The sequence below is a fragment of the Equus przewalskii genome, chromosome 4 (assembly GCF_037783145.1).
Source record: "Equus przewalskii isolate Varuska chromosome 4, EquPr2, whole genome shotgun sequence".
In the NCBI taxonomy this organism is placed as follows: domain Eukaryota; kingdom Metazoa; phylum Chordata; class Mammalia; order Perissodactyla; family Equidae; genus Equus; species Equus przewalskii.
Window position 1 is genome coordinate 85,767,653 of NC_091834.1, and position 14,575 is coordinate 85,782,227.

General features: G+C 33.4%; 1 protein-coding gene across 26 annotated transcripts in view; it reads left to right on the forward strand.

The window, feature by feature from the left end:
- Positions 1-14,575, forward strand: part of MKLN1 (muskelin 1) — a 312,898-nt gene that overhangs the window by 278,551 nt on the left and 19,772 nt on the right. For all 26 annotated transcript variants that reach the window (XM_070617703.1, XM_070617697.1, XM_070617717.1 and 23 more), the window contains 2 exons: positions 11,723-11,870; positions 13,400-13,514. In XM_070617703.1, the coding sequence (XP_070473804.1) occupies positions 11,723-11,870; positions 13,400-13,514 (263 nt within the window). The remainder of the gene's footprint in view (positions 1-11,722; positions 11,871-13,399; positions 13,515-14,575) is intronic.

Below are 14,575 nucleotides of genomic sequence, written 5' to 3' on the forward strand. Positions count from 1 at the left end.
TCTGTAAGACCCAGTTCATCTATAAACAATATTTTCATGAAAACCTTAAAAGAAAATTCTGATTGGCCCTGGGAATGTGCTTATTGACGTTGTCTTATTTTTTTAAAAAAAATCAAGTGTGTGTGTGTGTGTGTTTGATAAGTTGTAATGTTTTTGACCCTTTTAGACTTTCACCAGTTAACTAACTAAGGCCAATTCAACAGTACAGAGAAGATTCTGAAGCAAATGATTTGTTGTCATTAACATAGATTAGTTACTGAGCTAGGAAATGGTAGTGTTTATTTTCAATGTAACTAGGCTATATTGCTTTCCATTTAGTATCTTTTATTTTTGGTGTGCCATTATTCTGATAAAACTGAATTATGTACTTTTTTTCCTCTCAACATTATTAATAATAATAAATGACTTTCCATAGTTACCCCTTTCCACTCTCCCAGGGATGTTTTTGCTACTTATAAGCTTATAAAAGTATTTCATATTTTTAAAATAAAACTTAGGTCATTTGATAGTGAATGTGAATTAAAGTTTACCTATAAAAACAAACATGTAGGATAACACTAAAGACAGTTTTGAAAATGAAAGGTAATGAAGTCGTATGAACACTACCAGATATTTATAAAGCTACAGTTTTGTACGATTAATGGAATATAACAGATAGTATAAAATATTCCCAAATACATACGAGAATTTAGTAATGCTAAAGTGGCATTTCCAATCAAAGAAGGAAAATAGTATGTGCAATGCATGACGTTGAGATGTCACGTAAGAGTTGGCAAAAAAAATAAAGTAAAATCTGGGTCTTTCACTGATGTCCATAATGTCACAAAAAAAATGCTAAGTAAACTCAAGTTTTATACTTAAGAAATAAAATTATAAGTCTAATTTTTTAAAATAATTTAGGATTGGGAAAAAACCGCTCTAAACATGACGCAAAACCCAGAAGTTATAAAGGAAGAGATTGTTTGATTTTTTGCAAGTTAAAAAATTATGTATGGAAAAATACTTAAATATCAAATAATGACAGGTTAGCAACTAAGACAAAGGTTAATATCCTGCTATAAACAAAAGACTCTTACACGAATAGATAGTTCAAAGAAAAAAATAATTCAAATAGCCGATACGTTTACTTATAAAGATGCTCAGCTTCATGCATAACTTTTTAAATGTAAACTAAAAGATCACTCACTGAATGTTGGTATCTACTAAAATATAAAATACAAATACTCTAAGCATTTTTTCCCCAAGAATTTATCCTAGTCACATACTTGTACAGATGCATAAAAATAAGTTGTATAGAGATGTTTATTGCAGTATTGTTTGCAAGAATTAAAAATCTGGAAACAACTTTCATTGTCTACCAGTAGGTAACCAAATAATGACTGATCTATTCAATGAGATGAGTAATTGTAGCTTAATACAACTGAGATAGATCAATAAATACTATATTGTTGAGTGTTGAAAGCTACTAGGAATTTTACAAAAAGTAAATAATGAGTGGTAGAAATCCAGGTTCAGGTAAAATAGAAGAAGTTCTAAACTGAAGTTATTGCTAGAGCTTAATAGAGTCTCATCTAGCATTTAAGATGTCCCAAATTTAGAAGATAAGAATGTGGCAGAGACTGTTGGTTGCCTACCCTATAGCCATTGGCCTTTTTCTCTTAACTAGACGATGATTTTGTTTGATGGCAGGTTGCTCAGCCCCAGGGAATGAATCATGATTAGTCTAAAGCACCTATCCTTTGTCTCATTGTTATCCTTTGCCAAATTATTTCACTTGCCCTGCCTCCCATGTGACACGGTTCTGGCCAATGAGACGTAGGAGGGTCTTCTGGAGGACATTTCGGGAAAATATCCTCCCTAAGAAAATGTATGCTGGAAGTGTCCTTTTTCTCCCTGCTTTGGATACTCTATAAAGAGATGTGATACTTAGAGCTGGTACTGGCAACTTTCAAACACAAGAGGAAGGCCAGTGGAATTATAGGGGTATTAACCTAGCACTACGATTTGGCTGAATTGCTGAAACAATCCTGGAACTGTCTACTTGCAAAATTTTGTTATATGAGCTACTTAGTCCACTGTTACTCAGGTTTTCTCTTACTTGAAGCTGAAAATATCCTAACAGAATTTTTGGAATGCTGTTAGTAAATTTTATATTTCTGTGACAGTTCTGAAAATTGTTTTTCCCTATGTCTTAACTAAAGTAATTAATAATATGTGCATTGGATCATGAAACAAAAATAGAGTTGAGATTAGTTCATGAATTAATACAATAATATATCTTCCTCAAGAACTAAAATGACTTCAAAAATATTTCTTTTTATCCTCCCTATAGGATTTCCTTATGTTACAAATTCTAGTAATCTCCCCTTATTGGGTAAAACCAAAGAAACAGAAAAGAAAAAATGTGATTCATACTGTCAGATAAAATATTTTATTTGATTTCCTCCTTAGCTATCCTATTTCAAGTTTTAAAGATGCTAAAGAAAAAATAGAGTTGAAGGATTATCAAAAAAATCGGTTGGCCGTAATGGTTGTTTGTTGTATAATTCTTATTCTCTATTTTCTCAGACAAATGTCCTTTCAAAATGTGTTCGTGATTAACATATGATCTTATTTACTGATCTGTTTGATTAATTTTTCTTTGTGAGTCAGTTTATAAAGACTGGTTAAGATTCCTGGCATTCAGTCAAGGTTTTTGGCGGTTGAATCTAAAAGCTTTAAGAATATTGTATGTTGCAAATCTCCTATCCTTTCCCCCACCTCCTTTACTACCCATTAGAAACTATTAAATTGAAAAGATAGCCTTGTTTTCTTCTTGGGAAGAAAATTAATGCAGATTGTATTAATAGTTATGACATGTTAGAATGCAAGGTGCTTTCTTGGTTTTGACCTTTAGGTCTTTAGTTTTTGATAACTCCATTTTTGTTCAACCAATTTTTATTTTTATAAAATTATTATAGAAGTAATGCAATGTGCATAATTAATAAAGTAGAATTCAAACAATATAAAATGAAAAGTGTTTCTGCCAAAGTAGCAAATTAACAGGCTGCTGATTCCCTTCCCCAAAGTCAACTCTGGAAAAATAAAATGAGAGGCAGCTGGTTTCCAGGAGCTCTTTAAATGAAACAGAAAGCTGTCTCTCTGCTAATGTATCTTGAGTTCATTCTTGTGCCTTCGCTATTGAAACTAGTAGCAGTAGCTAATACCACTAAGTGCCAGAATCCAAAGAACAACATTATGATTGCAGAAACCCTACTGGAGTTAAGACGATGAAAATAGATGTAGACTGACCATCCCACTCTCAGTAATTCATTTCTTCCTCCACTTATCCTTCAAGTCCAGGGAGACTGCCTTCTCCTTTCCCCAAAGGGTTTAAAGATATGAAACTCTTGCTTAGGGGGGTGATAGTAAACGGAAGTGATAAACTGGTTCTTCATGCCTAGGCTTCACGACCCTATAGCTGTTCCCCTCCATTTTCTCTGAACTCACTGGTGCTGATGCTAGTAAAGGCATGGCCTTTGGTTCCCCCTGACATATCTCAACAGAAAGAATAGCTGGTACTCTGAAAAATGTTACCTTTCGAACCAATATATCTAGACAGTTAAGAACCACTACTGTGTCAAAATAAATCAGTAAACTGACAACATAGATGAGCTAAAGCAGAATTACTACACTAGGTGAACCAAGAACTTAAAACAAGCATGATCAATACAGTTAAAGATATAAGGGAATGTATTAGTAATATGAATAAAATCTAAAAATCATAAAACCAGAACTAAGTGGAAATATTAGATGTGAAAAATATATTTCAAATGAATGCAACAAATATTAGAATGGTTATGAATGGATTAATTAGTTGAAAGATTAGAATGAACACTCTTCTAGGAAGAAACAGGAAAGAAAAAAGAGATAAAATATAAAAGAAAAATCAAAGGTTATAGAGAAAAGTTGTACAGGCACCAACATCTTAATGGCAGTTACAAAAGGAGAGAAAAATAAAAATTTAAGAAGGTGAAATAATTGAAGAAATGGAGATAAATTTCCTAGAATTCAGAAAAGATGAAAGGCCTCAGATTGGTGAAAGGGCTTATAGTGTACCTAACAGGAAAAATAAGGGAAAACATATACCTAGACATATTTAAAGTAAAAATAAGAATATCAAAGACATAGGGAAAATTCTGGAAGATTTCAGAGAGATAGAGCAGATGACTTATAAGAGAACAGGAAGATAGATATCAGACAGCTCAACAGCAATAGTGAATGGAGGAAAACAGTAAAATTAAAAAGTACTCAAGGAAAATGACTTTGAACCAAGAAATTTATATCCTTCTAACTATTGTATGTGAGGGTGAAATAAAATATTCTCAGTTGTATTTGTCTCAGAAAGTTTGCCATACAAAGACTCATATTGGAAACCCTTTTGGAAATAACACTCAATGAAAAATAAATCTAGGTGACGTTAGAAGTATCTGATAAGTGGTGATCAAATTATCTAGAGAAAATTTATTGTTGCCTGAAGAAAAACACTAGGACCAAAATTCTAAGCAATAAAAAGATGATAGAGGAGAGGAGATGGGGTGCCATATAAAATCAGACATTGTGATTGGACTTACAGAGAAGAAAATATTCTGTGTTATGAAAAGTTTTTCATTCCAAAATGTCTTATATAAGGCTCAAGATCTGATGATCTTTACTTTCTTTCAAGCTTCGTTTTCTTTTCCTCTGTCATATATCACTGCTACTATTTCTTTATCCCATCTCATTGTTTTCCTTGGATTCCTTTTTTGTTTTGTTGGAATAGCTCCTCAAATAATGTTTTCGTAAGCAGTCATCAATATGAACTTTGATATTTCTGCTGATCCAAAAATTCCTTTATTTTGCTCTCATTGTTGGGGTTGCTAGTTTAACTGGAAATAGAATTTTAGTTCCATATCTTTTATATCCCTCAGAATTTTGAAGTTATTACTCCATTGTATTCTAGCATTCATTGTTACTAGTAAAAGGTCTCATGTTAGTTTGATACTTATTCCTCTGTATGTAATAACCTGCTTTTTCCCTATCTACAATCTTTTAGAATTTTTCTTTTGATTCCCAGAGTTTTGAAGTTTCACCAGGAGAGATATGATATCATCTTTTTTTAGTAAAACATGCTTAGCATCTAGGACTCTTTCAAACAGGACACCCGCTTCTTTCTTCTGTTCAGGGAAATTTTCTTTAATTATGTTTTCCTTCTGTGTTATTTCACCTCTCTTTCTAGTGTTCTTTTCAGACAGATTTTTTACTTCAATGGCTTTATCCTCTGTGACTCTTAACTTTTCTATCATAATTTCTATATCTTTTTGCTATATATTCTGGTAATTTATCAATTTTATCTTGAGACCACTGCCGTTGTTTTTAACTATGCCCATTTTGTTTTCATTATATTGTTTAATTTTTTTGATCATAGTTTTACTTTTTCATATCTTTTCATGTTTTCTGCTTTTTATGGAAGCTTATTCTTGTTTTACACAGGTAATATTCTCTTTACACTCTACAAGGATAATGAGTTTTTGGGTTTTTTCGAAGTTCTTTTCCTTTCTGTGATTTACATTTTCCCGTTGTTCTATTTGTTCGTCTAGGTCCCTCTCTTTACACTGTTGAGTTTTTTCTCATATGTCTTGTGATTCCTGTCTGAACATGAAAATTTATGAATAAAGGACTATGTCACTTAAGAAAGGCAATTGACAGTGGTTTCCTGTGCATTGTATTGGTCTGTTTTCCCAGTAGCCTTCTCCCTTAATTAAGACACTGACCAGGGGTTTCATGTAAGTGCATGGCACATAGTGTCCCCTAGGTTTCCTTATGGGATACATAAACTGAGAACAGGCAGGCAGGTTGAGACATAGAGATCATTAAAGTAAACTCCCTTGTCCCCTCCCCCATCTTCTCCTAAGGTCTGTTGTTAGGATTTGGAAATACTTTAAACTCTGCTCTCCTTATTCAGACCCCTATGTCCTTAGAAGCTCTCCACAGTAATGCCCCTTACAGTCTACTCGTGCTTTTTGTATTTGATGACTTATTTGGAAGTTTTCCATCTTTTCTTGATGGTGAGTTGCGCTCTCTTTTTCTTGCCTATGATTTCTCTGTCAGTATAAACCCAACTGCTGTCTTTCAAGATTTCTCAAAATTTCTTACCTCTTGATGATGTAGTTGCTTCTTTTCTAGTGTTTTTTTTTTTCCTTTTTGCTGGAATATATTTTCTACCAATTCAGTGGGATAGTGGGAAAGAGGGATAATGTAGTTAGTGTTTAGTTTGCTCTCTGAAACCAAAAGGCCCAACCTTTATATTTCATAAGTAGCTTCTGTTAGTAGTAAAAAATCAAGAGTCTAAAATACTTACTGGTGCTAGATCTTAATCTTTTATATATATGTGTGTGTATATATATATATATACACACAGACATATATATATACACACAAAACACATATATAATTTTAAGTTTTAATTTTCTTTAATAAGAATGCATAAAATCTCCATTTAAAATGAAAAATAGGGTATTTTTCCTTCTGCTTACAAAGGAAGTAACAAATTAGAATATTACAGAAATGGACATTTTTAATAGTTTCTTAGAGAAATTGAAACTGCTTTTGAAGGTAGATATGGAAAACTTTGTTTTTGTTGGGTTTTTATTGAAATGTTTTTTGAATTGTTACTTTGTGTGGAATGGAGTAGAAGTAGGAATTAAGCCTCAGCACAATTTGTAAAACTTAGGCAAAAGGCCATTAACATAGATACATTCAGTGTAAGTTGAATTAACCCCCTGATCTTTAGGAACTCCTCAGATCTAAGTTTTCATTTCTTAGAGAAAAATCTAAAATACTTTAATTCTTATAAAGTATTAACTAGTTTTAGTTCTGTAACTATCCAGCCAGCAAAATACTTTAATTCTTATAAAGTAATACCTAGTTTTAGTTTTGCACCTATCATGCTAGCAAAATAATTTTAAAACATCTTTTTTAGTGTCAGCATAACTGTCTTTTGAAACTTGAATTGCCTTTCCATCTAAATAACAGCATTCCAAATATTAATGTAAAAGTTTGTTCATGAGGAATTTGGGAGGATGTGTGAGAATTTTTCACTTATTACTAAAAGTCTACAGTATTTATACCTAGGTATATTTTTTCTGTATTTTGGTTGGGATTTTTTTTTTTTCCTTTTCTTACTGCTGTAAAAGCAGTCTATATTGAAAAAATCCATATTCTATCAAAGGAAGTGAAAGTGTCCTACCTTGCCTTCATAACTATTATTTATAGTTTGATATACATTCTTTCATATTTATTCACATACAGACATACATTTTATATATAAACATTTTTCCTGTCTTTAGTATGCCATAAGAATTATGTTTGTAAGGGTCTGTAAACTTTGGGATTAATAGGAATTTTGTCCTTTAGAGATTTGCCTTTAAGTATTCTTAGAGTGAAATATTTGGATACTTCCAAAATAATTCACTGAAACATTTTTACTCTTATTTTTCACAAGTTTCTGTTCCAAGCTTGATCTCTGTTATGTCAGTCTAGAGATTTCTTGTATATATGACAACATCTACCCTTCTCGTGCTGATGATATCCATTTTGTGGACACAATGCTGCTTTATTGATATTTCCTTATTGCCTTCTTCCAGTTCACTCCATTAGTCATAACAGCCTCTAATTGATCTCTGCATCTCAAGAGTCTCTCACTCTGCCTGTCCATGCTGCACACTAATACCAGTTTAATATTACTGAAGGTTTTAATCCTGTTACTGCTGTCAGCCTCCTGAGCCTTATCTTAACAGAAATTTCAATTCATTATCTAGCTCTACGTTCAATTTTTAGATGAGAAAACTGAGATCTAAAAAAGTTTCTTGCATGAAATCACATAGTTAATTGGGAAAGTCTAGACTAAAACAAAATTTTCTACTTTCATTACCTTTTGTTTCCAATACTTACTAGTATTTAAGTTCCTAGGCTGGGAACTTAATTTCTGTATTATAAGCAAGGTAACTCCAAACGGATGTTTGTAAGTTGGAAATTACTTATATCTTATAAATAAGGATAATGTTACAAAAATATTTTAAGAGCTTTGATGCTAACACTGTTTAAAAAAAAGAAAGAACATTCTTTCAAGATAATTAACAATTTCTTTTACACCCTACAGAATTTTATTAACATTTGTAAAGATATCTCTTGAGAATGTGAAACCAATATGAACCCAGTGGTTTAATATCTTCATTTGGCTGCACTTTTTCTTTATTTGCTTTGAAGAACAATGTCTTGGTTTAGGCACTTAGTGTATTAATTGGCTGTGCCTTATGATGAGTTACTATGTTGGTCTGACTTTAGCTAGCACAAAATCACTCCTAGAACAAAAAACAAAAGAAAAAAATAGATAAATTGGACTCTATCAAAATGAGAAAGTTTTGTGCTTCAAAGGATACCATCAAAAGTGTAGGGGCTGGCCCAGTAATGCAGTAGTTAAGTTCGTGTGCTCTGCCTTGGCAGCCCCGGGGTTCACTGGTTCGGATCCCAGGTGCAGACCTATACACTGCTCATCAAGCCATGCTGTGGTGGTGTCCCACATACAAAATAGAGGAAGATTCTCATGGACAGTCTTCCTCAAGCAAAAGATAAAGATTGGCAACAGATGTTAGCTCAGGGCTAATCTTTCTTTCCAAAAAATAAAGATGAAAGAAAGTGTAAAGACAGCCCACAGAATGGGAGAGAATTTTGCAAATCATATATCTGATAAGGGACTTGTATCCAGAGTATATAAAGAACTCTTAAAACTCAATAATAAAGAAACAACCCAATTTTAAAATGGGCAAAGGATTTAAATAGATATTTCTCCAGAGAAGATATAAAAATGGCTAATAAGTACATGAAAAGATGTTTAATGTCATTAGTCATTCTGGAAATGCAAATCAAAACCACGATAAGATACCACTTCACACTCACTAAGATGACTATAATAAAAAAGATGGACAATAGCAAGTGTTGATGAGGACGTGGAGAAATTAGAATCTTCTTAACTTGTTGGTGGACAGTGTCAAATGATGCAGTCACCCCATGGGGAGATGTGGAGGGAGGGATTAGGAATGACTGCTAATGGGTACAGGGTTTCTTTTTGGAGTAATGAAAACGTTCTAAAATTAGGTTGTGATGGTGGTTTGACAGTGAATATACTAAAAAACACTAAACTGCACACTTTAAATGGGTGAATTTTATGGTATGTGAATTATATTTCTGTAAAGCTGTTGAAAAAAGCAATAATAGATTTTGAATGTATAACTGGGAGGCAAAATCAGTATTATGCAGACTAAAAGGCATATTGGATATGAAAGATCAAAGAAATGGGAAGTATATAGTTTCTAGTATGCTTCGTAATCAAAGTAATTTTTTATAATACCTGATGGTTCAGATTTTATAAATTTGGTAGTCTTACCTCCCTGAGTATTGTAAACCTGCTCACTGCTTCTGTTTGTGAGAAGCAACTGTTGCCATTTTTCTTTTCTGCTACTAAGCTGCTTCTAGGGAAAATGTGACAGTATGGGGAAAAAAGCATTTAAAATTTGCTTTTACATTCTTCCACATTCTCACATGCCTCCCCCAGCCCAATACTCTTTTAACCCTCTCTTTGATGACTCCACTTCCATTTCATAGAATTCAAAATTTCTTTCCCTCTTTGCTGATATTCATTCCACCCCAAAATTTCCATTTCTTCAGTGGGTCCTTATTTAATGTAAGAGGTTTGTTAGATTAGTTTATAATAAGTCATCCATCTCTGATATTTGCATTTTAAAAGATTATAGAACAGGAGTCAGCAAATGTTTGAAGAGCCAAGTGTAAATATTTTCAGTTTTTCAGGCCATAAATTTGCTGCTGCAACTATTCAAGCTTGCTGTTGTAGGGTGAAAACAGCCACAGACAAAATGTAAATGAGTGGACAAGGCCTGATTGGACCCTAGGTAGGCCAGATCAAGCCATAATTTGCCAACTTATGTTATAGAATTCCTTTTGTGTATGTGTGAGAGGAAGATTGACCTTGAGCTAACATCTGTGCCAATCTTCCTCTATTTTATGTGGAACACTGCCATAGAGTGACCTGACAAGTGGCACTATGTCCGCACCTGGGGTCTGCACCTGGGATCCGAACCTGTGAACCCTGGGCCTCTGAAGCGGAGCAAGGGAAATTAAACCACTATGCCACTAGGCCGGCCCCAACCATGTTATAGAATTCTTAATTTAACGGCTCAGTATTAAGACAAAATGAGATGAAGAAATTTAAGTGCAATAAATTTAGGCATTTATGTCCTCCACTTTCACCACTAATGAAAGTGATTTCATTTCTTTACAGTTCTATCTTTCTTCCAAGGTTTTCTGAGGAACAGAGGTCAGAACCTTGGCACTTTTGAAAGTTTCCCACGCCTTATTAAGAAAATACCAGACTTTAAATAACCACTAACGACTATGACACGAGGATTGAGGTTATTATTAAGATTAGGTCGATGTATGTGTATGTATAAATATAAATATATTTGTGTATGCATATGTACAAATTTATTGTGAGATGTGTGTGTGTGTAACTTTTTAACATACTTCTGTGGGATGCATTTGGATAGTCTCTAAAATATCGCAAACAAAATTATTGAATAGAAATGTAAAAAGACACATGAATTTAAGGTAAACTAGGAAAAAATAAATACTGGATTATTTGGCCCTGCTGAAGTAGACAAAAGTAAATGAAGATCAGTGTGGCTAACATTTCCTCCCGTTGTATTCTGGGTTGATTGAAATATTTTTTTTCAGTTTAATGTTTGTTTAGCTTTTTGAACATATGATAGTTGTTCATGTATTAAAAGAAATGTGGTGTTGAAACAATGACATTGTTTTAGATCCATGGCAATTATGTTGTAAATCATAAAATTATATTTCAACTAATATTTCCAAATAACAATGATAAGGAGAAAAATTTGCATTTGCCATATCATGTTTTACAAATTACTGGACAGTGCAGAATGACCATCACTCATTTAATGCATTTCTTAGGAAAATAAAACATTATTAACTCTGGGGAATTTGAGCTACTCAGGAAAACAAAATAGTATATTAAACGCCAAAGTGTTTTATTTTTTCCTTGAAAATGATGTCATTTCATTGTATGTCATGAACAAGTATTTTAAACAACTCTGACTTTATTAAACAAATGTGTATTTTACTTTTTGTCAAATTTTTGTTTTTCCAGGTCAAGATTTGAATATTTTATCTCTCCTATTAAATTAGAGCTGACCCAAATAATACATCAGTTAATTAAAACATTGCCCTTTCCCTCAATAAAAATGATTTCATTGCATAACTCTTTCTACCTCTTTCCTCTTTCTAGCTCCATTCTGGTAATTAGCATTCATTATTCTTTCAACAAATAATTGGATAACTATTATATGCGAGGCACTATTTTAGGCATTGGAAACAAAATCTTGAAGCAAATGATCTCTGCCCTTGTAGAACTTATATTCTAGAGTGGGGAGAAGAGAGATAATAAATGATTGTTTATTGTTTAATATAAAAGTTATGTAGTATGTTAGAAGACAAGTGCTGTGGACACAGACAGGGAAGGGTAAGGATGTATTAATCTTTTATAGAGTAGTGCTAATCTGTTATCTAATGTGGATATTGTCATCTTATTTTCATTTTCAATTTATAGTTCCAATGACAGGATTCACACAGAGAGCAACCATTGATCCAGAACTGAATGAAATACATGTCTTATCTGGACTCAGCAAAGACAAGGAAAAGAGGGAAGAGAATGTCAGAAATTCATTCTGGATTTATGACATCGTGAGGAATAGTTGGTAAGGAGCTCTTGTCTGTACTGCAATCCCAATGTCACATTTATTTGAGGTTGTTGGTTTATTCCAAAGAGAGAAATAGAAGGCTTATGTTAATTTGTGATGTCATACATGTAAGTTTAAGTATTGAGGGAAAAAGTCATTATCAGTGCCTATGTGTACAGTGACATTTAGTGAATGGATTTTTGTCTCTGAATTGTTCAGTTAGTAGTAGATGGTCCCTGGTCTGGGAGTCAAGAGAATTGTATTTTAGTCTAGGTTTTATTACCAAGTAGATGTGTAAACTTGAGAACAGTGTCTTTTTTTAGTGTTCCCAGGTCATAATTTTTATAAAAATGAAGTGGTTTCACTAGATCAGGGTCGGGAGGCATTATTATTTAGATTTTCAGACCATGACCCCTTTGTCACAGAGCATCTCACAGAACTGGTGCACCTTTTGCTTTGGAAAACACCAGCCTTGAGGATCCAGCTCTAACATTCTGTGGTTACTGCATAAGTGAATATTCTACAGAACAGAAGTACTTTGGAGAACTTCCTCCACTCAGTAATGGAGGGTGGTTTTCAGCAACCAAGGAATTTATTATTTTCTAAATAGGACATTTATTTACAGTAAAAATGAAAGCAGTCTATTGTGGTTTTTTTTATTGTGAATAGATAGTATATCATCTTTCAACTTCTAGTTTGAGCCTCTTATTGAGCCAGGTTCGTTTTGCCTGCCACACAATATGCCAGTCACCAAGACGATGACTTTGAAGCAGAGAAAGGGTTTATTCACAAGGCACCCAAGCAAGGAGACAGGAGAACAAGGCTCAGATCTGTCTCCCTGAAAATGAGGAGGGATGTTTATGGGATAGAGGGGCAGGGTGGTTTGAAATGTGGGGATAGATGGTTAGAGGTAAGGGCAAGTGAGGTAATGTATGGTCTGCATTAGCATGGTCAAGCTTCATGGCTTTTCATAGGACACATATCCACAACATGGTGGCATTAGCATGATCTGAAGGTGGAGTTTTCAGCCCCCTGACATCAAAGAGTCACCTATCCGTCATCCATATAGGCCCAGTTGATGAGTTGGTGGTCTGAACTGGACAAGGAGCAACTCTCAGTTCCTGAAAAACTTAAGCACCCGTTACCTGTTACCGTGACCCGTTCATCAGAGGTTTTATCCGTAGGGTGGGCTTTAGTACTGCATTGTCTAACTACAATTGCAAACAGACAACTAACTGAGTATAGTTAAAGCAACTTGGCCCCCAGTTTCAAGCTTTCATATATACTGTTTCTGTTTTATAACACAAGGTACGTTGTTCTTACATGAGGTTTTTGATGAGCATTAAAAGAACTTCAGAACTCAGTTCTAACAAATTCAGATTATTTTATGAGAGTGACCAGAACTTTAAGATTTTTTGTGAACAAATTTATAATTTTTTTGTTGGTAATTAGACATGCAATTAATTTGCTTCCTATAGTTGCATTAACAGTTACATTAGTGCTGCTAATTTTCTAGGAGAGAATGCCTTAAAAGCAATATCTTGCAGGTCTTGCGTCTATAAGAATGATCAAGCTGCAAAGGATAATCCAAGTAAAAGTCTTCAGGAGGAGGAGCCATGTCCAAGGTTCGCCCATCAGCTTGTATATGATGAGTTACACAAGGTATCCTAACTACATTGACCTATAAACTTTCCAGACCTACAATCTGAAAAAATGCCAAAATATATCTGTTTCTTATTTTTTTAAGTGGATTTGAATAAAAAGTTACAATACATAGCAGGCATTCAACAGAATATGTTAGCAGACATTCAATCTCATTTCTCCCTAAAATTCCATAAGAGAGTAAATGTTTTTGCATAGTCCATAATTCCCAGTACTTTTCCTCTTTTGACAATGGCCAGTGGCTGCTGCTTAGCTGCATAGATCAGATACATAGCATGGCCTATTGTTTCTGCAATATGAATATCCAAGTAAAAATGTATAGTTTTCAGCATTAGAGTACCTTGTCCTATATCATGAAAAGGTGTGTATAACTTCCTGATTTTAGATTTTTCCATTGTGTAAGAAGTCTTTTTATCTTTATTTTTCCTATGTTTGTGTGACCTATCTTTTTCATCAGCCTTGTGAAAGCAGTCCTGCATTCTGAAGTTTTAGTGTCACTCAGTGTTCAAAATGGTTTCTTTAACTATTTCTCCCTGAAACTTTACATATGGTTTGGTGATTGGCCTCAGTTATACAGTAAGTTACTGACAGAACCTGTATTCTTTCTGTTCAGGCCATAGATGATTATTTAAATTTTATGTCATTTGAGACCTTTAGGTAAAAGTTACCATGGGAGTGAATAAAAGCCTTTTCTCTTAGAGTTTCCAAAATTAAAGAGTAAGTGAATTTCCATCTGTAGGATACAAATAATATTGCTACTGTATAACACTGTTGAATATAAATGTTTTAAAAATTTCAGGAAATGCTTTAACACTTTGTGTAAGTAAAGAATATCACTAAAACTGTAATTAATATAATAGTAAAATCATATTGCATTCCTTTTACATTTCTTTTTTGGTCTTAAGTGAATAATGGAGTAATATTTTAAAAGTTACTTCACAAATCATGTGTGCCATTAAGCCTAAAGCAAGATTAAGATCCTTAAATTAAATTTAAAACTTAAAACGTTTCTAGTTACTGTTAACCTTCAGGGATTCAACGTGTGTGTCAGAGTTTTTTTA